Source organism: Astyanax mexicanus, chromosome 22, assembly GCF_023375975.1.
Source record: "Astyanax mexicanus isolate ESR-SI-001 chromosome 22, AstMex3_surface, whole genome shotgun sequence".
NCBI classification, from domain to species: Eukaryota; Metazoa; Chordata; class Actinopteri; order Characiformes; family Acestrorhamphidae; genus Astyanax; species Astyanax mexicanus.
The window spans coordinates 23,024,924-23,050,682 of record NC_064429.1 but is presented as its reverse complement, the minus strand read 5'-3'; the positions used below and the strand labels follow the sequence as shown (position 1 = coordinate 23,050,682).

The 25,759-nt window shown below is 35.8% G+C and overlaps 2 protein-coding genes across 5 annotated transcripts; one reads left to right on the top strand and one right to left on the bottom strand.

The window, feature by feature from the left end:
- Positions 1–4,859: 4,859 nt before the first annotated feature.
- Positions 4,860–25,667, bottom strand: LOC103028259 (tetratricopeptide repeat protein 16). Of its 3 annotated transcripts, XM_049470630.1 has the most exons (14): positions 25,449–25,667; positions 24,221–24,375; positions 24,013–24,103; positions 23,746–23,898; positions 23,567–23,667; positions 22,498–22,627; positions 21,698–21,912; positions 18,126–18,403; positions 16,482–16,623; positions 16,205–16,370; positions 15,218–15,354; positions 14,940–15,090; positions 13,866–14,046; positions 4,860–5,208 (listed from the first exon to the last, which is right to left on the bottom strand). In XM_049470630.1, the coding sequence occupies exons 1-13, from the start codon at positions 25,470–25,472 to the stop codon at positions 13,882–13,884; spliced, it is 1,908 nt and encodes a 635-aa protein (XP_049326587.1). In that variant the 5' UTR covers positions 25,473–25,667; the 3' UTR covers positions 4,860–5,208; positions 13,866–13,881. The 3 variants fall into 3 exon arrangements, with proteins under 3 accessions (XP_049326587.1, XP_022523179.2, XP_049326588.1); XM_022667458.2 differs by lacking the exon at positions 4,860–5,208 and having other exon boundaries at positions 13,795–14,046; XM_049470631.1 differs by lacking the exon at positions 4,860–5,208 and having other exon boundaries at positions 13,795–14,046; positions 23,755–23,898; positions 25,449–25,666.
- On the top strand, positions 5,202–9,623 carry mymk (myomaker, myoblast fusion factor). Of its 2 annotated transcripts, XM_007253852.4 has the most exons (6): positions 5,202–5,417; positions 5,751–5,865; positions 7,205–7,353; positions 8,262–8,378; positions 8,491–8,631; positions 8,790–9,623. In XM_007253852.4, exons 1-6 carry the CDS (start codon positions 5,283–5,285, stop codon positions 8,907–8,909), a joined length of 777 nt encoding a protein of 258 aa, XP_007253914.2. In that variant the 5' UTR covers positions 5,202–5,282; the 3' UTR covers positions 8,910–9,623. The 2 variants fall into 2 exon arrangements, with proteins under 2 accessions (XP_007253914.2, XP_015462523.1); XM_015607037.3 differs by lacking the exon at positions 8,790–9,623 and having other exon boundaries at positions 8,491–8,653.
- Positions 25,668–25,759: the final 92 nt, after the last annotated feature.

The window sequence follows — 25,759 nt, the reverse complement described above, 5'->3', positions numbered from 1 at the left end:
ATAATATATAAGTTTACATTTTTGAACTGAATTGCTGAAATAAAATAACTTTTTTATATATCAGGCCTGCAACATATTCCGAAAAAAAGTGGGAGGGTAAAGCATTTACCACTTTTAAATGCGTTGTCGTGTCTTGTCGAAAAACGCATAGATGTTCCTGGAAAAGGCAGCATTCGTTGTTTTAAGATCTCAATAATTTTGCAGAATTGGGTGTATATGAATAAATGAAATCAAGTTGACCAGATAAAACAGGGCGTATTTTGCAATCAAAAAAGTTAAAGTAAATGTGAGAAACACTGTAATTATTTTTTTATTTGTGCTTTCCATAGAGTCCCAACGTTTTCTGATTTATTTATTTGTTGTTGTAATATGAATGTCCAAAATGTTATATTGTTTCTAATAAAGGTAATTCTTAAGGGCTGTTTAATAACTGCTCTGATAGAGTGATAGGGAATGTGTGGGTAAGAATCAATGGGGCACATTCTGACCTGCTGTTGTAATCCTCTCTAATGTACCACACATGAATGCATCCACTGCACTCCCAAACAAAACAACTATTCCTCTCACATGAGAGAGTGTTGTGAGAAACGCAACTGTGCTGCGTCTGTTAGCGCTCCAGCGCAGGATCTGCTACGCTAACAGCGTGTAAGCTAAGCCCCGGTACCTTCAAATAAACAGTTTGTATTTGGAGGTGTAAGCAAGCACTTCTGAGAATAGGTTTATAGAGATTTGTATTCATTCTGTCAGTATTAAGGAAAGAAGGCCTGGTGAGGTTCAGACAACATTAAATATCCTCCAGGAAAATCATCCAGGAAGTTTATTCTGTGACTAAAATATCAGCAGCAGCCAAACAAATATGTGGTAGCATTTGGTCCTTTGCCACAGTCATTGCAGGAGAATATAAAAATACATACCTTGGACTAGCAAAGCAACAACTGCTTAATAGACTTACCAGAAAGTGCTACACGTCTCTATTCTGCCTTCTAGAGACAAAATGTTAAGAGACAAACATTTTTTTGTTCATTAAATTAATGTACAAACAATTCACTTACATTTTGATAAAGCCCTTCTTAAGTGGCCAAAATAACAGTATATCTGCTAGTAACTAATAATCTTAAAGGAGCTGTAGAACGGAAGAATGCTAGATGGACAAAAGTAAGGGGACAGGTTAAGAGCAAAGTCTTAGTTAGGAGTAACTAACCTAAATCTTTTGACTAGTTTTTTGAAAGCACTGTTCTGAGGATTTGATTGCATTTAGTCATAAGAGTGTAAGAATTTTAAATAATCATCAACTCACCAACTCATCAAGTCTGGGGTATAATCCAACCACTTTGAGAAAATCAAGCAAAAATGTAGTTTTTTGATTTTGGAACAGAAATGAAAACCTAGAAAATTGGAAAAATGAATAAAACACAATTTCTGCTTAACTTGATTTTTCATTTTTATTTTTATTATTTTGATTTTTTTCCCAAATTTGTAAAGTGTGTGTAAACATCATGAACAAATAATAATAATAAAAAAAAGCTTAAAGTGTTTTTATTACAGTGTTAAAATCTATGCTAGTCTATGTGGCTCCTGTGAGCCGTTGCAGTGGCGAATTGTAAACCAGCCAATAAAAGCAGGGTACCAAGTGATGTTTCAGGTGATATTTTGTCAAATCTTTCAAAATTCTCCACACATTCTCTCTATAAGGAACGGTATTTGTGTCGTCCTGCAGCCAAGCAGCACATAGTTTTAGATGTTCTTGATGAAAAATGCATTGAAAGTGTAACAGAGTTCAAACATACAAGTGTTTTATTGTTAGAATTCCCCAAAATTCTTCTCCTTATATTCTGCCTGTATTGATATAGAGTGGCTGGGTTGGAATGGCTCCTCCCCTTTTCCCCTCTTATATTTCCTCCCCTCACCCTGCCTCTTCCCTTTCTGTACATGATGTGTAATGGAGAGAAAGGAGCGGAGAGGAGAAAAGAGGTGCCAATCTAGCCAGAGCTAAAGCCTGTTTCTGTTTATCTGTTTATCAGAATAAAATCCAGTAAAGACACAACGCAGAGTCTGTCATCTCTAACCACCGGTTACAAAAGCTTATAAAAACTTTTAATGTTTGTCACAAGCCCACAATAAACCTAAAACTAAAATTTCAAAACTCCTCTAAAGGGACATTTCTGTCCAAACATGGAGATGTTTTAAAAGTGACATCAACTAGGGTGAAAGTAATGACAGTGCGCTTTCAGCATGTCACCTACGACCCCAGCCAGCACAGGCCATTCCCTTCATTCCAATCCCATAAATGAGGGGGACACTGACTGGGCAAAACAGTGCAATCCTGCCAGTAGGCCTGCGATCCAGTCCTGTGTCTGCTGGCATTTTCTCTGCTTTCTTGAGGGATAGATTTACAAAGTCACTTGGAGAATGTGAGGCGTGGGCCGTCCACTCTCGCAACACTGCACTCTTTGTGTCCCGAAGGCAGGTGTGACAGCTGAGGGTAGGGGGCAACTGTGAACAGCCTCGAGGCCTATAGTTAGACTCTCTCTAGCTCTCACTAGAAGAAACTAGCAAAATGAGAAATCCTCATACATAGTGGGTGATTTTGGGCACAAACTTTAGTAATTTTGAGTTTTTCTGAGCAGAATGTATGATCTTTTTGCCACTTGATTTTGAATGGCTAACCCTTGATTTTAACTAATAGTGTAGATTGATTACAATAATAGGTATTTTAAATGTAAATAATAAGACAATTTATATTAGTCTCAACAATATTCTGTGATAAATCATAATTGAATTATTATTGAAATACTGGCAAAAATTAAACGGAGAGCTAATAAGAATTAAACATGAGAAAACATGACACAGACGCTTCAATCAGCTCAAACAGTACAACAACTCTAACAGATAAATAGATGGATTAATACCTCATGGGAGCCGCAGCTGTGAATAAATGAAAAGAAGACAAGGTAACAGTAAAAGAGTAGAGTTAGTTATGAGACTTAATCCATATTTAAACCTAAAAAGCAATCAACCTTCATTGATCACTAAATAAAACTGTTAACAATAATAAAACTTGGTAAAATTATTAAGTTGTGTTGGAAAAATGTTAAAAGTTTCCAGATTAACAGTTCTCAGATTGTTTTACTCAGCAGTAAACGTTTTTACTCCAAGATTTAAGCTTGATATAGAAAATCAGTCCTGAAATCAAAAATCAAGACAGTAAAATAAACCCAAACTATGAATCTTAGATTCTATAGAACTGAGATTAATCACGTTTTTTAACGACAGCACTAAGGCAGTATGAATCAGTTCACCAAATTAAGTTCTCTACCGTGTAAAATCTGATACTTAGAATAAATTGTATAATTGCTGGCTGTGTTTGTAGACAGCCACCCCATGGTCTTATGGAAGACATGCTGACACCATGGCATATTGAGCTGATTTAAACACATTGAACCTGGACAGGTACAACACTGTATATGGATCTACCCCGAAGCTCTCACATCTCATTTTCAGCAGACAGCAGGTGTCTGAAGGTCCACTGAAGTTCAGAACCCTCTCGGCGCTCTCTGACACCGCATCTCTGCCTTCTTGCTTCATTAAACCAATCGCATTCTTTCAACCCTCTGAACCACATTCACGTCAAGAGGGCAAGCAGTGACGCATACAGGTACTGCAGATTCCTCTCGCGGGGCCAACGTCAATAACTCGAAAGAGACAGTTGTTTCTACAGCCACTGCTGAGGATCGATTCACCCATAAGGAACAACACGACTAAGACTCAACACACTGCTGCCCAGACTGACCAACAAAGAAGAAAAAACATATTTCAAAGAATTCAATTTTGCAGTTCACACCCAACCATGAAGTAGCCTTGGAATGGCTTGAGAATTCAGGCAGACAGAACATCAGTGAAAGTTTGACACTATAAGGATACATCCCAGATTGAACAAAATGCTGGAACAAATAAAAAATGTATGAAAAGTTAAAATAAAAATGCATTTTCCTATATAAACTTTGACTTTTATTTAATTGCAGACAGTATGAACTCAAGATATTTCAATACTATGTATTAAAATATAGCCATTCCTGCATTTCAGGCCTGCAACACCTTTCAAAAATGAGATAAAAAAACGAAATTATACTGTGTTTTTGAACAACAGATGTCAACAGATGATTGCTTGGATGATTTAATACAATTGTTTCAACAAACAGCTGGCACTTATGGAGCAAAGATGGGTAGGGGATCTCTGGTTTGTCAGCAAATGCTTGAGAAAATGATAAAACGTATTTTAAAAAAGTTAAAAAACAATGATCTTCAAAGAAAGACTAAAAGGGATTTGCATATCCTCCTTCTACAGTGCATAATATAATTTAACAATTCATTCAAGGAATCATAAGATATTACAGTGTGTAAAAAGGAAATTACTATGCATACTATGGTAAGGCAATTTAGGCTTTGAGATGAAAATTGATAAGGACTATCCAGACTGTTATCAGATACTGTATTTAAATCAACACATCCTTTCTAGGGACATCTATGCATTTTGCATCAATAAGGATGCAAAACCACATGCTGCATATATTGAAAAGACATGACTGCAGAAGAAAATGGTACAGATACTGGACTGGCCTGCCTACAGCACTGAAGTGTCCCCAGTACAGAATGTGTGAAGAATTTGGCAACAAAAATGTGATGAAAATGACCCTATACTGTTGCTTACCTTAAGAAGCTGACAGGAAGAATGGGAATAAAATTAAAACTGTGAATAAAGGGACACCTGAAAACACTTAGCAAACACTTAATAAATAGGCTTGTACTGCATGCAATGGAATATTGTCAAAGCAAATACGACCAAAATCTTTCTTTTTGTTTTATTTGCATTTTAGTACTGTTCCAGTTGGTACTGATTTAAGCTTAAGCAGTTTAAGTATTATTATAGGTCCATAAAGTCACAAGAATTAGTTGCTCTAACTGTAAGTCTGCACTTTCTACTATCTCAAAAATGTGTGACACAGTGGTGACTGACTACACTCCCTCTTCTCCAACTGCTGCATGTGGACAGCTGTCCTGCTGATTACAGAGCACATGCAGGCCCCCTCTGTGGCTTTCTGAGCCCTTTAAACTTTAAAGGTCCTCCGAAGGGCCAGCTGTAGGCCTGTGATTGAGTAAGCGAAAGGACAACACTCCAGTCTCTCCATCACATCACCAAATCTTCTGGACCTGGGAGGACACACAGAGAGCTCTTTTAACTTCTTACAGAGATCTATAAGGAAACTTATATTATCAGGGGGAAAATGGGAGCACTTATTGCCAAGATGTTGCTGCCTACCATTAGCAGTTTGGTGTTTTTGCCAGCAGCCAGCGTGGCCACCAAAAGAGGCTTCCATATGGAGGCTATGGTTTACTTCTTCACCATGTTCTTTACATCGGTAAGACGCCTTCGGTTTAGTGTTGCATGTTTTGTATGTTGTTATTCATTTAGCTGTGTTTATAATTTATGTATTTTAGTCATTGTAGTTCTTAAGGTTCGTCTGATATTATAAAGCGGGACTAATTCTTTTATTTTTACTATATTAGTACTTACAGTATTATTTGCTAATATTCTGCAATATTTTTTTGTTTGGTATGTATTTGTATGTATGATATGGCATTATATTGAGCAAGAAATCAAAGTACAGCCACACATACTGTAGATCATTGAGAATTTTTTTGCAGTGGATTGTTATGGATGCAAACAGGAATTCTCTCTGTTCACATTGTAGATCTATCATGCATGTGATGGACCAGGCTTGTCCATTCTGTGCTTCATGAAGTATGAAATTCTGGAGTACTTCAGCGTGTATGGTACATCTATCTCTATATGGGTGACACTACTAGGTGAGTAAACGTGTTTTCAATAAGCTAAATGATGATCATACATTTTTCTCCCACACTTATAGATTCATATGTGTACAGTGTGTTTATGGTGTAAACGGACACTTTTTTAAAATAATATTTTTCTTTTAGCCGTTTTCTAGATCTTTTTTGTGCACATACAATATGATTACACCACAAGAACCACATGGTGTACCACAGAAGCAACTTGGCAACATCTTAGCAACCACCTGACATACCTCAGCTACCACTTTAAACATCATAGCAATTATAGATGGGTCTAATCAGATCCCTGTATTGGTATATTTATCGGTACAAAGAGTTCATGCTAGCCAACAGACAGAAATATATTACCTATTGGTTGGTTTCCCAAAAAGGGATTAATCCTAGTCCTTGACTAAATTTTCCTTTTCATAGAAATTCTCCATTCAGAATGCTGTGTAGTCTAAGACTAGGCTTAATCCATGTTTGGTAAACTGTCCCACAGAGTCCATGAGTAATCTACCATATACAAACTGCTTGGTGATTTATTAAAATTCAATGTAATAATGTATGTAATTTCATTGTTTTTTTAAATATGACATTCGATGTCTATTTAAGGCACATTGGTTAACCTTAAGCACTATATTAACAAGTAGGATAGTGACATTTATGATACATGAAAATATTAAAATTCAACAATATTGATAAAAAAAAAAAAATTGAATCGGATTGTATTTTGGTATCAACTGACTCAAAATCGGATCAGAACTGGAAAAATGTGTTACAGGCCATCACTAATAGCAAAATCACCACTTAAGCGATATAATCATTTAGATTTTTCTTCAGTAAATGCCTTTATTTGGGCTTTGTCCTCTATTTATAAAACAATGATACTAGTCAGTATTGAATGGAAACACAAAATGTTATTTTGCCCAACTAAAAGAAAAATTTCAATGGCTTATCAAAAAATATTCTTGTTAAACTTAGACACAAAGTATTATGTGATAAATAATGTTATAAGAAATGTGGTTTATTATAGTCAAAATAACTTAACTTATATTCAGCTTTTGAGTACAGGTCAATCATAAATATTTGGATTAGATTAATATTCAGTGTAGAATTGAAGTCTTCCAATTAGATGTGTGAAACTACACATGCAACATTCCTACAGTGATCCTGTTTAAAAAACTCAAGAGTTGTACGGTCCTGCAGGATGTGGCAAATCCTTGTTGTTGCAGAAGACAGTTGAATATTAATTTTTGGGAGTCATGCTAACAATATGACATCTGTTTATGTCTGGGATTCCAGCATGTCGTGTGAAGAGTGCGTACTCATTTTCTCCTGTTCTGCTCTCATCCAGCTCTGGGGGATTTTGACGAGCCCAAGCGCTCCACGCTCACCATGTTTGGAGTGCTCACCTCTGCTGTGAGGATATACCAGGACCGCTGGGGCTATGGGGTCTACTCCGGACCCATAGGCACAGCTGTGCTGATGATCACAGTCAAATGGGTGAGGCATAGTATAAGAGAAATCATTACATATGCTGCTCATCAGCTGCTCTTTGGGTTTAGAAATATTATATAATAAAAGCTTTTAGACACGGGACTTTTGTCCAACCCCGTTTAAATTGATTAAAACTGACAAAAGTGATGAGAGTTATGACCATCCTGTTTAACATGCACAATATGGCCAAAAGACTTGAGACAACTGCAGGGTACAAATGGATCTTTAAGTTCCTGCATACAAAGCTGCTCACTGAAGTTTCACTGACTAGTTAAAACTGGCAATGCATGTAAGTAAGGTATAGTGATCATTTTATTAGGTACAACTTCTTAGATTTTGCCTGGAGATTAATTTGAATTACACTATTGGTTGGTTTCCCAGACTGGATTTAAGCCTTGTCCTGTGTAACTGACCTTATATGTAAAAAAAATAATAATAATAATAATGGGACGATAAAATAAAAAAGGTGTATTCTGCTTTGTTGGGGTAACTGTCTCTCCTGTCCAAAGATAGCTTAAAACTCCACTAGCCCACATCTGGCATTAAGCATGGTACCAATAGGTTCATGATTATCTGCTCCAGAGAGCCCTATTTTTTGGCAGTGCTTTTCTACAGGGGACTAGACACACTTTTTTCATGCATGTTGCATTTAGACTGCCAGTCCAAATCAGAATTTCTGCATATGTACATTGTCTCCAGAACAAAACAACGCCCAATATGCGTATTAAAGTGTCTTTTACATCACTCCCAACACAGATCCCAACAGGGATTTAAAACTGTGGCTATAATCTGCCTGTAATCTGCCTGTAACAGGAAACAAGTAGCTGAATGCATTCATTAAAACATAAACACATTTAGACATACAGAATAGTGTACTGAAAGCACTTAACAACTTGTTTCATTTATTGTTCCAGCTTCAAAAAATGAAGGAAAAGAAAGGCCTTTATCCTGAAAAAAGTGTGTACACTCAACAAGTGGGACCTGGGTGCTGTTTTGGGGCCTTGGCTTTGATGCTTCGCTTCTATTTTGAGGTAAAACTCGTTACAGTCACTTGCTGTCTGTCTTTCAAAGCAGCCGCAGCCCACCATGAAGTGCCTGTGCAAATTTGTGCTAATGTTCTACATTTGTTCACTACTCCTGCAGGAATGGGACTATGCTTATGTGCACAGTTTTTACCACCTGTCAATGGCTGTGTCTTTTGTACTGCTGTTACCCAAGAAGAACCGCTATGCCGGGACGGGGCGCAACGCCGCCAAACTGAACTGCTACACCCTCTGCTGCTGTGTATGAAGATACTCGTTTCTTGTAGCGGTAGGGCTATAGACTGCATGTTGTTGTGTATGCACTAAAAAAGTTACATGTCCTGTAATTGGACAATAATTGACTAAATATAATTTTTTATTTGTTTAATCCCTAAAATATCTTTGTTTGTTTGGCCACAGACTACCAAACCTCCAGGAAAAGAGAACGCTCGGACCATCTGGACGACAGCCCAAAAGCCCTGGATGCGGGCCTGCAGTCCTGGCCTACCGCTGCACCATTCACGGCCACGCACAATGTAACACAGGCAACGATGTCTGCTATCATAGTTCCAACAGCGAGGACAGTTATATGACCCTAAAGCAAGCCAAATATGTGTGTGGCGATGCAGGCCACGTTATCACTTACTTTAATGCTTAAAGGATGACCTTGAGACGTTTAGGATGAAAAGGGACTGAAAGCTCCAAAAGTTCAGCTTCTGAACGTGTAGACAAGTGCACCAGACTGGCTTGTCCATGGCTGCATTACAAATTACAGGTAATCACAGGGTTACTGAGACTGCTCACCTCCAGCTGGAAAGTTGCAGACATTTTATCTCTCCAGAATGAATAAATTGTCTTTTAAGATGTACCTCAGGAGGGACCACTTGTCTAGGTTTTTGAGAGAAGAAGAGGGCGTTAAATGTGGTTGAAAATGCTGAAAAATTGCAGGATTCTAAAAAACGCGTTATTCCTGCCATCTGAACGCAGCTAAAAGGAACTAAAATGTTCTTCCAGCAACAAGAAGCAAACAATCATTATGATGTGTATTGCAGCAGGTGGAAAATAGTGTGTTTTTCTAGCGTACTGAGAAAGGTCAGGCTTTCCTTGAATTTTCCTAGAATTTTATTATCCAATATGCCAGCTATTCTGTGTAAATATGTTTATTTATTCCAACACAAATATTATTTAATGCTTTAATGTCTTTTTATACTGAACTGCACAATTTAAATTAAATAAAAAGAGGAAGTTTTTTTTCTTCAATGTGTCTCAGCATTTTGTTTCACCCACTTAACACTGAGGATAATTGATCGGCATAATCCACAAAGTTTAGAGAAAAGAAACCTTAGCAGTAATTTCCTTGACTTGCTCTTCATCGAATGTCAAACTTCCATCCATTTACGCCAGATCCATCAGCCCACGGCTCACACCATCCAAAAATTACAAACGCACGGACATGTTTTAGACAAAACAGTCTCCTGCCAAACGTGAATGAAATTTCGGCCTGCAAAGCAATTTTTGACAGGGGGCCAGGCCGTCGGCTCTTATGCCCAGAGAAAGGTGTTTTTGTCTGGGGGGGAAGCTGCCAGCTCCTGTCTCTCTTGGCTGCATGTCCCAATCCCTGCCAAAAAGAGTAACCTGACACTTTTATTACGCTGGTGTGAAGCACTTTTAAGCTCCTTTACGGCCTCTGTCTGTTCAAAACCACTTTGTTCGTGGTTTGGGTCCCCACACACACATACGTACGCACACCGTCTAAGGAAACTCCACCAAGCTTTGCCACCCCAAAGTTCAATCTGTGTCAACCTTATTGAGACTGCTGGGTGGCAACAGAGTCTGGGTAGTAGTTAACAGACCAAGAATCTCAATATGCTTTTTCATACAGTAAAAGCTACACTTTCTTTGTAAACTATATGCCATTATTCCATCTCTGGTCCTTTCAGACTATCCCTATATTTGGTGATGCCACAGGCCACATAAATCAAACAATGCAAGTCAGACATACAAATGCGGTGCATTATTTACCTCACATTCACATAAAATTCCTCAAATCTGACTTGAATTGATGAATATACTTGCCTGAAGCAAATAATGGCTATAAGATATGGCAGACCAAGATGAACAAAGATGAATTAAGTGAAACAGAAAAGGTCTCTAAACGTATGCTGTCCAGACACGACTTTAAAAAGACTTTTAACAGACTAAAGTCTGACACCTTCTCACATCTAAATACAAGACACAGATATTTTTACTCACAGACCAGTCACAGACTACGATTTTGGAAAGACTGGGGATCACTTATTATAAGACTGCAACTAGATTCTTTCTGAGATTATTTCCCATCATGATCCTGGTGGAGTTTACTCAAAATACACATTACATATTAACTTACAAGTAATGTGTATATCAATGCTGTGATTTATCAGAGACTCACAACTTGTGTTCCCCACCCCCACACTTTTTTTTCTCTACAACCTTGTAAAGCAAGCCTTTAATTAAGATAGAATGAATAAAGAACACCCTCCTTGCATGCTATCCAATGCTAAAGGATTACTCTTGCTTGGACATAAAGAGCATGATTAATAATAATTACAATATAAATGTTGACTTAATTTGTCTGAATTTTAATACGGTACTCATTAGTGGATTAAGTTAAGTTTACCCCACAGCTCTGGTGCAGCAGAGAAAGCAGCTTTTGTGCCTCTGAGGTAAATATTAGAGACAGTGTTAAAATATCCTTTTGTACAGCATTTATTAAGACCTTTACCAGACCATTGTTGCAGATAATTAATTATACATTTTAGCTACCTAAAGGGAATATTATAAAATTAGTTATAAAATAGTATAAAATTAGCCAAAATGCTAGCTAGCACAACGACAGAGTTAGCTGGTGGTTACAGTTTTGCCTTTTACACTTTTTGGGGGCTTTTAATAAATTTAATGTGATATTACCAAATTTTCCAAGTTCCACATGGAAAAAGAACCAAATGTTGAAATGCTTATCAATAAAACTGATGTATATACATTTAAAATGCAAAGTTAAGTCCTTAAATAAGTGTCAGTTAACTTTAGCTAGACAGCTAGCTAAAACAATAACTAAGCTAAGTTAGCTAACTGGTTAGACAGACACTCAAACCTTTCTAAATGTAAAAAAAAAGCAAGAAATCTTTTAATTATATCTACTTTAAGTTATGTTTTTGTAATTAACTTTTCATATATTGATAGCATTGGAATTAGGCAGCAATAGCATTCTGTTGACTGTTACCCACAGTCTATCACTACAGATACAGATACACTGTTTACTTGTATACAAATGTTTGTGGACACTAAGGCTGTGCGACATTGTAGAAAAAAAATTACCCCTATATTTTTCAAATATATGGATGATTTCTAGCTCTTTCATAACTTCGTTTTTTTTTATTTGTAAGCAGACACCACTTAAAATGATGCACAAGCTCTTGTTCACATTAAATTTATTTTTTTCCAACCTTAACTGCAGCTTTTATATTTTATATAACCTTGTATTTTAGTTAAGGAAATTTGTAAAATATTAAAATTACTGCCCTTTAAGAGTATAACTGTCTATCTATATTCTGGAATGGCAGCTTCTAAATGCAAAGATGCACAATTTTGCTTATTCCATCCTAAAAATCGCATTAAACAGTAATTGAATTACTCAAATTAATTGAATTAACCTCCCAGCCCTACTAGACAACCATTCTATAGAATGCATTCAGCCACTTAAAAGTTGCATATAATTTAATTATATAATGTACGTAAAAAAAATATTGTTAACAAAATATCTCTTTTTTGGAGCAAATAAGCATGAATTAGCTGGCACCATGTCTAATGCCATTCATGGGCATGAAGTGTCTGAAGTCCCAAGGACTGGAACTCTGTGATGGTGCTCCATCCAATACTTTTGGGATTGGGAGCTGGGAATGAAGTGAAATATGAGAAAGCCTCTCTTACACAGTTAAAAAGTTGCTTCAACAAAAGCAGGATAAAGCTTAACATATATTTTTTTAATTCCCTTGATTGTGGAAGAAACAATTAATAAGCAGGGTTTCAATACTTTTATTCATATATTGTGGTTACATTGGTTACGATCAGACAAAAGAAAAATGAAACAGACCCAAAATAATACTTTACGCTATAGAAGCTAAGAAAAATGCCACAGTCTGCTACAGTCAAAGTTTTATGAGAGTGCTTTAACAAGCACTGACTCTGGATTGTATGGCCCACAGTAGACGAATGAAGGTCTATGAAGTGTGTAGTTATTCTCCTGACAGCTGCATAATTGTTCAATGCCTCTGGTCAGCGACTGTGGACTGGACTGAATGGTCAATTACAAATTAGAAAAGATATGTTTATATTCCAGAAAAGTATGTGATCATTTTGGACAAGGACATTAAAAATCAGAACTACAGACACCATATGACGTCTGACGTTCTACTGTTAATGTGCCAAAAAGTCTAGGACTCGCCTCCAGAGACTGAAAGTATGTTTTGCGCTGTTTGAGAGAGGTTGTATGGAAGCCTCTGACAGGGACTTGGGATCAGCTGTTGGGGTGTTTTCTAGACAGCATCACAGCCCTCTCTCTCACTCTTTCCTTCACTGTCTCTCGCCCTCAGCTGCTCTCCCAGCTGCTGAAGAACAGCTGCTCTGAACAAAACAACCCATCCTGTGAATGGACTGAGCCATAGACCGAACATAATGAAGAAATAATTTTCAGAAAACCTGGATTATTTTTCTACATAACTGTGCCTCCCTCTGAATAAACATCTAGAGCACACAGGTACTTTATGGATTCCTCATAGTTCCAGAAGAATCTGAGAAGCAGGTTTCACTTAATTTAGCTCTGTTCACACCAAGAAACTCTGTAACTTGTGAAACAGAGTTCCATGGTGTTTAGAACACCCCATGAAAACCCTTAACAGTTGAATTTATTTAATCCTAAAAACATTTGAACTCATTGAATTTTTTTAACTAAACAAATAAAACTAAGGAATTTAAGTTGGAAAATAAAATTAATAAACGTAATTTGTCTGTGACGAAAAAAAGGTTAGGACACACTATGCTTTATTAGTTTGCATTTTTTTTTAATTATAGTTTAAAATAAAGGATGCCTGTGTGTGCAAGCTGCTTTTTGGGCAGATCAACAATCTCAATCAAACCTCATCTTCACAGAGATTATTTAGATCCAATATTTAGAAAAGCTTTTATTCCTTTCTTCTAATCATCTTCACCTTGTATTAAATTCACAAAAGAACCATTCTGGACCCTGAATTGCCTCTTAAAAGCTGGCAAATTCTGAACAAAATATTGTTTAGAGATAAAGGTTTATTTCTTAATCTTCTTAAACTATATAGTTAAACTTATGTCTCATCTTTTTCGCAAAGACTTTTCTTTCACTTTAAGATCTCGATCTTAATAAATTACCCATTGTATCAAACTCAGTCATTACATGTGGGACTTTTAAGTGTAACTGTTACAGACCTATCGTGACAGACCATTAGCAGTTGAGGCCAAAGCTCCCAAAGTGCTTCCATGTGTATGACCTTTTGTGTCCACAGACGTCAGACTCCAAGGTGTTTGCAGGACGGAGAGGAGCAAGACGAGGTCCAGTGTGATACAAAGACTGCCTCTCATGTAGGACCTTCTTCACTGCCTGGATTACCTGGTACATAAAACACAAGACAGTTACCTCCAGTGTATGTAGAGGACAGCCCTGAAAAGAGCACAGTTGCGTAAATAAAAGGTGGTAAAATAGTCATATAAAAATTTATTTTAAACATGAAACCACACACATGCGTGGTGAAATGCGTTCAAAGAAAAAATAACATGCAAGAATATAAATCGTTAGAATAATAACTGAACAATAAGCTTGAAGCTCCGGATACAAAAACAGCAAGAAATGTTCTTGTTTGAACTTTTTATTACATCACGTTAATCTATGCAAGTTGTATCCTTCAAACATGCCCACCACTATTCCCCCAGTCCCAATTCCACACCCTGGGTTGCCAAGCACAGAAATTGAAGCCATGAAAACAGGCAAGCTGGCTATTCTTCTGCTTAACAGGTAATCACTGAGCTTCAGTAAGGTTGCTAACCATAGCTGGGTAATTTATCACAACACCTAGGTAGGTGTACAGAGGAAGATTTGTAGCCACTTGCCACTGTTTTTAGCTGGCAACCTGTGTGAGCTTCACATCTGGGGAGGAGCGGGTGGGGTAGAAAAATCTATCCACTGTTTGGAAATTGGACTTTTGTAGCTATTTCATACACTCGCTCTCATTTCCTACAGATTGTTTTTGGTATGTCAGTGTAAAAGACTGAAGATCAAATAACATTTGAAATATTATTTTACTTTGTCATCTATTAATAATTATCAACAGAGGCAGATCTGACCTAAAGATAACAGAAGGGATCTTGGGATGGGAAGATCGCTGGTTCAATCCCCTGAACCTCTAGTACAATTTGGAAGTGTTGCTAACTCTATAGAATCTTTTGTGTAATAACCATGTATACGCAAAGTGAGCATACATTTCTTTTAGAGCAACATCTAGGTACCTTTTCCTTGCTCTGGAGTTGACCTTTCTGGGACACACAGGGTTCATGTCTCATTTCCACATTATCCATGTTTCGTGAGCTTCGAGAGTCTGCTTCTGACTTGTTGTCTGTGTCATCTTCAAGGGACATTCTCTTAAGCTTGTCTGAGAGCCTAAAATTATACAGACAAAAAAAAACTCAAGACTGGTCTGAATAATACCACAGCAGCACAAAACACAATAAGAACCCTGTTAGTTATGTGTGAACATATTAGTGTGACCAAGGAAGTCTTTTTCCACCTTGACGCAGTAGAGCCTGTTAGTTTCCACGTCTGGGTCCGCTCCATCAACTGAGCTTTGACTGTTTTAGCTGTGGCACTGGACATGACATCTGACAAAGAGCAGCCTGGGAACAGCTTCAGCAGCAGAGCAACCAACTGACCACAGACAGCCAGAATAACACATATGAAGTTAATACATTATAAAACACATTATAGACATATGGCATACATACAATAAGCATTCAGTTTCCAATTCATTAGTTACACTGCTGTAGTAGTTGTAGTAGTGTGTAAACCCCCTTTGTCCTTCAGAACTGTATGAATTTGACAGGGCATCATTTCTACTAGATGCTCCAAGTGCAGGAATGTTGTAGCATGAAGAAAGGATTTTGCCAAGCAGATGCTGCAAATTAGTCAGCTGTGAACAGCCTGTTATGCCTCATGCCATTTCTTTAGAATTTTTATTCAAAAAAAAAAAAATAATAATAATAATAATAAATGGAATGTATTTTTATTATTACGTACCACAATAAGGTCTGAACAAACATAAAAAGATTGACAGCAATAATAAAGTTAAAACCAAATGCAATAAAATAAATAAAACAAGCTATAAGTTATGTAGTTAGTATGATAAAAGTGTGGTATGCTTTAAGGTGTACACATTTTTTTTTAATAAAGAGCTTCATGTAGGTTTATATTGCCCATTATTCATCAGCATTTCTAAATTATCACTACATTTAATGTGATAATTAACTAACCACAATTTTTATTACGCATTAAGTGTTATTTACACTCAAAGTTAACTTCTGCTTTTGCCTGAGCCACTTGCATATTCAATTGAATTTAAAACATAATTATTTAAATGTTAATTAAGTTAATTTACACCCTTTTTCAAAACCAAAACAGTGCAAATGTGTCACTTTCCTACTGCTTAACTTAGTGCCCTGTTCATCTACTGAATTAGAGAATTTCACAGATAGCCAGAAACAAAAAATTGTGGACTTGCCTCATCACTAGTGGGCTCTAGAATAAGAGCCCTGAATGCATCCTGCTTAGCCTCTTCCAGACTGTTCATTCTGATATAAGCCTTCGCACGATTTCCATAGTACTGAGCTACTTCAGGGTTATATTTAATGGCCACTGAAAATTTGTCTGCAGCCTCCCGAAACATCCTTTAAAACATATATTAAGAGTTAAAGGACATACCCTTTAAATAACTGTAGTAATGTTATTATTATTATTATTATTATTATTGTTATTTAACATGCATTTCATTAACTTACAGTTTGTCCAAACTCTGCAGTCCTAGTATGCTGTGAATCATGGCCAGACGGCACCAAATGCACAAGTTTTGGGGGTCCAGCTCCTCAGCCTGCTGGTAGTCAGCCAAGGCAAAATGCCATTCCTCCTGTTTCAGAAAACAATCTGAAAACCAACAAGCAAACGCGTATTTGCATATTAAAGTGATATCTCCCTCAGACATAGAAATACACTTTAAATTCTGTTCTAATTAAATAACATTTGCAGAAAAATATCAAATTTAAAAATAATTGATTAAAGACAATATATAGAGTTCAGCAATTAAATAAAAACATTAGTAAATGAGCTTCAGCTGAACTTTATTAAATATTGTGCAAGATGTTTAGACAAGATGTGTAATTAGTTTACTGTTTATTCCTATCTGCAGTTTAAGACTCGAATGGAGGATGGACACCTTTCAGTTTTTAAACTACAAAAAGAAGATGAAGCAATTTCCATAAAATAGCACACAGTACATGAGAATGATATATAAGCCTTTTAATACTGAGTGCTTTTGAATGCATTTTTAATGACTATTACTGTTTGCACTATATTGTCCATTATATCGAAATTTGTCTAATTTATAATCTAAATAATTATAAAATGTGTATAAAAGTAGTGACTCATGTTAAGACACAATGCCAGTGTTGCTACAAAGCACAGTGTTTGCTGTGATACTGGTATTTTAGGTGGCTGCTACCTACAGTGTTACCAAGTGATGTGTGGTATGCTGTGGTGCCCTATGTTGGTGGAATTACTAGAGTATTTGAATAAGTGACATGGGAAGGATTATGGAAAATTTTGAATCACATTCATCCCTATGGGATAAGAATGTATGCTATATAGAGACTGTACATGTAATCATAAAGCTGAATACAAGACCAAATAATACAATCAGGCCAAACTGACTACAGTTGAAACGGTATCATTATTACAAAAACTGGGGGAATTATGTTTCAAAAAATCCTGAAAATAAATAAGAATATAAAAAACAGAACAGGAGAAAATTATAAAATGGATAATGCTCGATCATAATAAATAATAAAGAGACTAAAATAAATACCTTCAATATTTCCAGGACACCATTTTGCTTTCATGACTGGAAAACAAATCTAAAATCTAAAATAAAAAAACAATGAAACAAAAAATTTAAACATTTTAACCAGAATTTCCAGAAATGGTGGTACCCTGTTTTGATCTCCTTTCTTTCACAAACAGCACAAGCACCACTCTATTGTTTTAATGTAGTGTAATTTCAGAGCCCTGGAAAGCTCTGGAGTTTTAACTGCTGCTCATCAACTGTAATCTACATTCAAGTCTCCCAAGTCTGTTTTAGTCTATATTTTAATAATTTCAGCTGCAGTTGATTTACTAATGTTTTAATGCTCAACTCATTGTGTACTGTTGAGTTAGGATTCCTTTGACTAATCTTTGGGTTTAAAAAAAAACACTGTAACCAGTTACTTTATAATTTCATGTTGTTATAAATCATTTTAAAACTGAACATTTTATTTCTTGAAATAATACTGTTTAGATTAAATGTTATAAGATATTTTTGCAAACCTATGCTACATAGTACAAAGTGAGACCCACTGAACTGAATTCAGCCTATAATCCTCGCCTCATACCTCCCCTGTTGATGAAGAGCCTGCTTTCATTTCTCTGCTCTTGGATGGCCTTAGTCAGAAGCATGGCGGCCTCGTTGTGAAAGCCCTGGGAGAAGCAGTGGACTGCAAAATCATTGTAAGTGAGCACCAGTTGAACTTGTGCATCATCTTCCAAGCCCTTGTAGTCCTCAGGCTTCTGTCCCTCAGGGCACTTCGCTCCAGCATCTCTGAGATCAGCAGCAAGAGCCAAGTCCTCTACAGCAGCAATGAAGTCTTTCAGTCTGCGGTAGAGTGTCCCTCTGTGGACACACAGATTTGCAAGATTAATGTATGGTATTGAGAAAACTGAAAAAGATTATAGTTCTGTAATGCATAAAAAGCATGTCGATGGAAACTACATTTACATACCAGATTTACAGTTACTAGACCAGTCAAACTTATATAACCCCATAACTGTGCATAGTCATTTTAATGTGACTATGTTATGATCACAATGTGTTAACCATTTAAATGGACAGAGTTAAAAATGGTATTTTCATAACTACTTTTTTCTGGAGAAACAAAAAAGTGCTACAAGATACTTTAAGCATTGCCACAGAGTAACCAGTTCAGATTCTATCAATACCTAATGTTTTATTATAAAAATATATGCTTTTAGAACTTTAAAAGCTAATTTGTTAGACCCTTAAAATGTATTAAGAACTCAAAATAAATAAGTAAATAAATAAATGGTCAGAATGGAAGCAGAAGTGGTTCTCCTGAGGCAGGAGGTCAATGTCCAACACACTACACATTTAACTCCCATTATGATTCAGTGCCATATACCATGCCACTATACTTTACTATAGTAGTAATATCAACATTTTATGACCTCAACATCTGAGTGTAAAAACAAAAAGTAAAATTCACTAATATTTCAACAATATTTATTGAAAAATAAAAACGGAACAAGAATGAACACCACTACATACAATACTATTATATGTTTAAAGTTTTTTTTCTAAGTTCAAGGCAAATTTAAACCTTTGAATCAAGTTTGTGGATTTTAGGTCTTGATTTTTTTTACCCAGACCAAAACATTGGCAGTCACTGCCCTCAAGTGACTGCTTTTATAAAATAGCACAAACTTCGTTCTGTACTAGAAACTGCACAGCTATTTACCAACTTATAGTCTCATTTTGATCCGTTTTGACCAAAATAAAATGTTGGTGCATCTCTACTGTTTTTCTTTTATTTTTTAAAACAATATCTGCACGCAGCTAAATAATGTTTACTATATTAATATAAGAAACAGTAAACAAGTGGACTAATAAAAAAAATAGTAAAAAACCGCTTGTCAATTATTTTGCCACAGAGAAAGAACAGTATGAGCATATTCATGTCTATGAAACCTTTACTGCAATCTACAGGCCACGACTCTTGGGACTCGGTAAAATGCAAATCTTGAAAGTTACTTAGAAAAGATAAACAGCTAGCTAGTATAAAAACAGAACTCTTTTTACAGATTTCGTGAGTAAATATTTATCCGTTGTTTACCTTTGCAGGTGTTGATGCACCATATTAAAGAGCGTGTTCCCAGTATAAGTCTATGGACCCTTAACCCTAATGTATTAATAAAACACGAGAAATACTATAAAAAACTGTAGGTCATGCGCTTCCTTTAGGAAGCACGTATCGATGGGTAGCAAAACTCGACAGAACACCGGTTTCTGTTTTTTACCGAATCCCGCAATTTTTTTTAAACAATTTATTTTGGTAATTCAAAAATCATAAGCTACTTTAATACAGTAACATAATACACTACAAAAACATTAATATAAAACTAAATAAAATACGTAGCTCTGAAAAAAGACAAACACAGTTAGTGTCAATCACACTTTCAGAATATCACCTTCGGATTTTCTACGGGTGATGCTCCAAACGATTCACGAACCGATTCACGAGCCGACTCACGAGCCGATTCACGAACCGACTCACCAAACGATTCACCAAACCGGGGTATTTTCAGCATGAACTTTAATACAACTAGGTTAGCCATCCTCTGAAAAGTTAACCTCTCCTTTATTCCCAAACTCCCCGTATTTAGTGAGCTTATTTAGTTAGCATAATATTAATCAACATTGACTCACGCAAACGGTAGTTAGGTTAGCTAACGCTAACTAACTATTTAGCTAGCTATCTTTTACACCTGGCTACTGGTTTTACAAAGTGTTAGCTAGGTTAGATCCATTTAAATAGAACCTTTAACCCCCATTATAACATTTAAAAGATACCCACGTTAAGACAGTTCCTTTATTAATCAGTATAAATTACTCACAGTGATTGAATGAGCTCACCGCTCTAATACTGCCAGCGTCCCCCCTGTTCTCAAACAAACCGCAGCAACAGCGAACCGAATCCTTTTAACCAGGGTTGCCAGGTCCAACAAATTCCCCACCCCAAATTATCATTTCCCAGTCATTTAATAGAAACATAATTAGCAAAAAAAACTTTTACGTTTACTTTTCTGTTCTTGTCCCTCCTGAACTCTCTTTTCTACTCTTTAATTTTTGTATTGTCTTGTACTTTCTGGTTACAAGTAAAATTAATTTTAGTGTCAACTTCTACACGTGATCGCCGTGTTAACGTAACATCCAAGGCAACACCCACAACCACTCCTGAATTTTCACCCGCAAATGGATTTTCAAACAAGCCAAATTTAGCCAGAAAATCGCAAACCTGGCAACTTTGCTTTTAACCGAATAGCCCGATAGTTTTCTCATTAATTCTGAACTCTTTTTCAGCATTTCATTCATTAAATAGCCTAAATGTATTAATGGCTTGCTTTTTAATGATAAAGCAATTACAAAACTGCAATTTAAAAAATATTGTTGAGCCATTCTCTAATGATTTTTTTTTTCATGTTTACCTACTAAATCAAACCCTTATGAACAAAAATGAACAATCATTCAACACTGATTTTGCTATCTATGGAATAGTCTGTGCATACTTAATAACATCAGTGACTTATTGCCAAAATATTACCTTAATTTCAGATTATTGATTAAATCAGCTTGTCTGCTACGATTAGGGTTGAGAAATAAAAATAGGGGATGCCCACTATATACAAACATATATATATACAAACATATGTATATATATATATATATATATATATATATATATATATATATATATATATATATATATATATATATATATATATATATATATATATTATATATGGACATTTATGGAAATAAAGAACAAATCACTTAGTATATTGGTTCAATACGGTACGCAATATTTACTTGCCAAATAAAGAAAATTCTGTATTTTACAGGACATGTGGCAACCCTAGCTATGATATATCATGAACACAATATACTGTACATTGTTGAGCCAGTTAAACTATTAAGATTCCATTGAGCCAAATGTATTTTAAAAACACTTATGCCAGTTGGCTATTTTCACAATATAGCTTGAATGCAATATTAATTCCTATTTATCAATAGAAATAATGTTAGTAGTAATTCCTGAAATATTATTTCTGTTGTAAGTTACCTTTTCAGTTGACTTGGCTTATTAGTCATGTTAATGTGTTATCTTCTTACCTAAAGAGGTAATACTGGGCCTTTTCAGGGTTCTTCTCTAAAGCTGTGCTGATCTTGACCACAGCACTGCTAAGCTCTCCTTCCACGGCTTTACTCACTGCCTGTTGATGGAAGTGCTCAGCTGCCTCGTCCAGCTCACCAAGCAGAGACAGTGCTCCTGCAGCGCTTGGATCGAGCCTCAGAGCTGCTTTTAGGTCATAGTAGCATTGCACATCCTGAAGAACAACACCAAGCTTCAGAAGAACTGAGACAACATAGCCTGGTCCATCCAAACATTTGCCAATTGTTCCAAACATTTGGTACTATTTCCATCTGTAGATTATCTTTTCTTGCAAATAAATTTTAAATAAATTCTGATTTAAGGTAATACATTGTACAATTGTAGGTTCAGTGTAACACAGTCATTTTGGGGGACTTAAAGAGCCACTAAACCCTAAACCTTACTTTTTTCCATTAATAGCTGACATGTGTTCCTTTAAAGTAATAAAACATACCAGTCCTACTTATTATTTTTTATAAACATTTCCTAACCTTTAAAAACCTTTAAATTTCTGCCTCTGCAGCACCCTCACAGGTTTAGCTGTGCTATAGGCGAGGCAGACACATCAAAATATGCAGATCAGTCAATCAATACCAATACATCCTCTGTGTCTCATGGCTGTCAGAGGCACACTGCTGCTGCAGCTCAGCCAATCAGCTCTTCCTCCTGCCCTGCCTCTAAACTCAAACATCACCCAATGCCCTTCCCAAACTACCCATCCCATTTTTCATCTTTTAGTGTTCACATTGCAAGAATTGACCTGATTGAGCTGGTGGTGTAGGCGGGCTCTCAGTGTGAAGAGGTCAGCTGATGGGGTGTCGGCCTCCAATAAGTTAGTGACCAGTCGAAGGCAGTCAGTGTAACGGCCGAGTGCAGTAAGACACGCCAAGCTACAATGAGAGAATACAGCATTCCGCCATTATGCACATGGTAAACCTTGATTAATGACGCCCCCCCCTTCTTAATGACTGCATAAAATATAAAAAAAAATTTGCCTTATTCACAGTTATAAAAAAATATTTTTAAAATTCACTCAAAATTGTTTTAACACTTACTAAATGTAATTGCCAGGGAGACCATATTTTATTATTGTTGATAACTTCCTAAAATAAGTATGTGACAAAATATCTAATGTTAAAAATTCTAAATAAGTGTTTGGCCCCACTCAGTGAACTGCTATAGGTAAATTGGATGCAGCAATACAAAAAATATTTCTGTTTATAAAGTATTAAAATAAAAATGCAAACAATGATCAGTGGTAACCAAAAACAAGATATTTAATAAATAGTACTTGGAATATTCAATCATAAAATATATTGATTTTAATAGATAGAACAAAAAAAACTCATCATTTTTTATTCGTGTTGTGTAATGGAGGGGGTTTGCATATGTTGCACATCAAAAAGTTAAATAAATATGCATATATTCTTTTTCTTTTTATCTTTTACTATTATTCATTTATGCTATATTTTATTTATGCTATATTTTTCTTATGTATATACATATATATATATATATATATATATATATATATATATATATATATATATATATATATATATATATACTCTTATTATATATATATCTTATATATATACTTATTGTGCTCTGTTCTATCTTTGTATTAATATATTCTATATGACATTGAACTTTAGGAGCTGGAACTACAGTATTATTATAAAGACACAGCACCCTCTACTGGTCACTAGGATGTAGTATCATGAGTATTAAAAGTTAGCTGGGTAAGTGATTATCACATTTAAAATTAATACTTAACATAATGTACTGTGTTTTACTTAATTGCCTTTAAACACCAGGCTTATACAAACCTTCTTGTTTGATATGGTTTATAGTTGGGCTTCAGTTCAGCTGCTTTGGCAAAATACTCCAATGCCTCCATGAACATCCCTTGGTCACAAAGACACTGGCCCTATTATAAACATATAGACACATCAGATAATGAAGCAAACTGTTCTAACAATAGAAAAACAATATTGCCATAAATCACCTTAATCACCTGCATGTAGTAAATGAATGCAAGACGATGAAAATAGGCCTCAGTCTGTGGTTCCAGGTAACAGGCATGCTTGTAGTCCAGAGATGCAGAATTGAAGTCACACAGTTGAAGATACACCTCAGCCCTCTCGACATAGAGCTGAGTCTTTAGAGACAAAGGGAGATACACAAGTTAAGATACTTACACAGTGAAGCATAGTAAAAAATCCTTATTATTAATATTTTATCAATCTATATGATTAAAAAGAACCTTTTCTACCTGCTCTGGCCGCAGTGTTATAGCTTTGGAGAAACAAGTGACAGCTTTCTCCAACTGTAACTTTAACACTGCCTCCATGCCTGCTTCATAACTGCAAAACACAAAATGAACAACATGAAGGTTAGTACATTTCAACATTAAATATAGCTACCTATCGATGAACAAGTGCAAATTGTATTCCTTAAACAAACAAACAAAAAATACTTACTGGCTGCTAGCTTTATTCTGTATTATAAGGCCGCCACATACATGAGGCCTGTCACATTTTAACTCTGGGCTCAGTAAAATGCTGCTGGAGCCAAACAATTTTTGGATTGCAGACTCTCGAAATGTTGTCACTGGACCTGAGCCACTGGCCTCCACCTTAAGAGGAATATACACAATATACAGATGAATAACTCATATACTATATCTATATCACAGGCCAGATAATACAACAAACAGATATACAAGCTCTTAGATTTCTGTATGACCTTACTGTTTCTGCCCAATGATTAAGAGGGCCTTCTGTACTTTTTTTTTAATAAATAGTGGATTGATACCCTTAGTCAAGTATCAGAGCCTGAGAACACGTTCTGTAAACAGCTGACAGCCTTTCTGTTCTTGTTTTGGGGATTTTTTCTTCCTTTTTCTTCCATTTCTTCCTAATAAAAGCCTTCTAGTTTGCGAGATTCTTGGGCTGCCTTGCATGTACTGATCTCTTGAGACTTTGACTTGACCTCCACTGTTCCTAACAAATGGCATTTTTAAATTGCATAATATATTATTTCTGAATAAGCCTCTTTTAATCTTTTTTTATATTTTCTTTAAAACATTCCCCTGCTTTGTGAGCATCAGTTATTTTAGTTTTTTGAAAGCTAAAAAGCTGCTACTATTCCTTTCCCGTGCAGTTCATTTTTTGGATGCACAAATGCTAATCACTACCATATATTTTGCCTTGTGCCCTGTCATTAAAAATACTGGAGAGACATATACAATGCTTAATATAACTACTGTGTTATATTAAGTCCAAAGTCAGTGCAGTGATTTCCTGGGAAATCTTACAGCCCTTCATGCTTTCCTCTGCTGACAACTTTTATGTAGATGTGGATTCATTTTCCAGCAGGACTTGACATGCTGCCCACACTGCCAAAAGTACCAATTGGTCTTATATAATATTCTAATTTTCTGAGACACTGACCTTTTGGGTTTTTTCATTGGCTGTAAGCCATAATTATAAAAGAAAAAAAGAAAAAAAAAACAATAAAAGAAATAAACGCTTAAAATAGATCACTATATCATATAAAAGTTTCACAGTTTCAGCTGAATTACTGACATAAAGTAACTTTTTAATGTTAAAAACTGTCTAATGTCCAAGTCTGAAACCAGTTAGGCTGATAAAAAAGATCGTAAACAAAACGCTAACCTAAATTATAAACTAGATTTTAATTACAAACCTCAGATAGGTCTTGTGTGCTCATATTGACCACAGCACTCCTCTCATAAATGGATTTCTGAGTCTTCAGAAAAAAAGAAAATAAGAGAAAAAAGAGAAACGCTGTGTAGAAAAGCTATTTTAACTCATTTTAGACAGCAAAATAAACAACAAAAGCTGCAGATTTTCCACCCAGTCTGACACACAGTACATTAGCTACCTAACTAACTGAAGTAATCACAGTAGCTAACCATGGAAACACCAATCAGAAAGAGGCTGAGAATGAAAGCACATTTCCGTACTCCACCATGAGATATATAGTTTAATAATATA

Coding starts and splice junctions, on each gene's coding strand:
- LOC103028259 (XM_049470630.1), bottom strand. CDS start 25,472: ATGAGCACACAAGACCTATCTGAG. Junction 22,628..23,566: donor AAACCATATCAAACAAGAAG/GTTTGTATAAGC, acceptor CTCTCATTGTAG/CTTGGCGTGTCTTACTGCAC. Junction 16,624..18,125: donor GCTCTTCATCAACAGGGGAG/GTATGAGGCGAG, acceptor GTTGGTTTTCAG/ATTGTTTTCTGAAACAGGAG.
- mymk (XM_007253852.4), top strand. CDS start 5,283: ATGGGAGCACTTATTGCCAAGATGTTGCTGCCTACCATTAGCAGTTTG. Junction 5,418..5,750: donor TCACCATGTTCTTTACATCG/GTAAGACGCCTT, acceptor TTCACATTGTAG/ATCTATCATGCATGTGATGG. Junction 7,354..8,261: donor TGATGATCACAGTCAAATGG/GTGAGGCATAGT, acceptor TTATTGTTCCAG/CTTCAAAAAATGAAGGAAAA.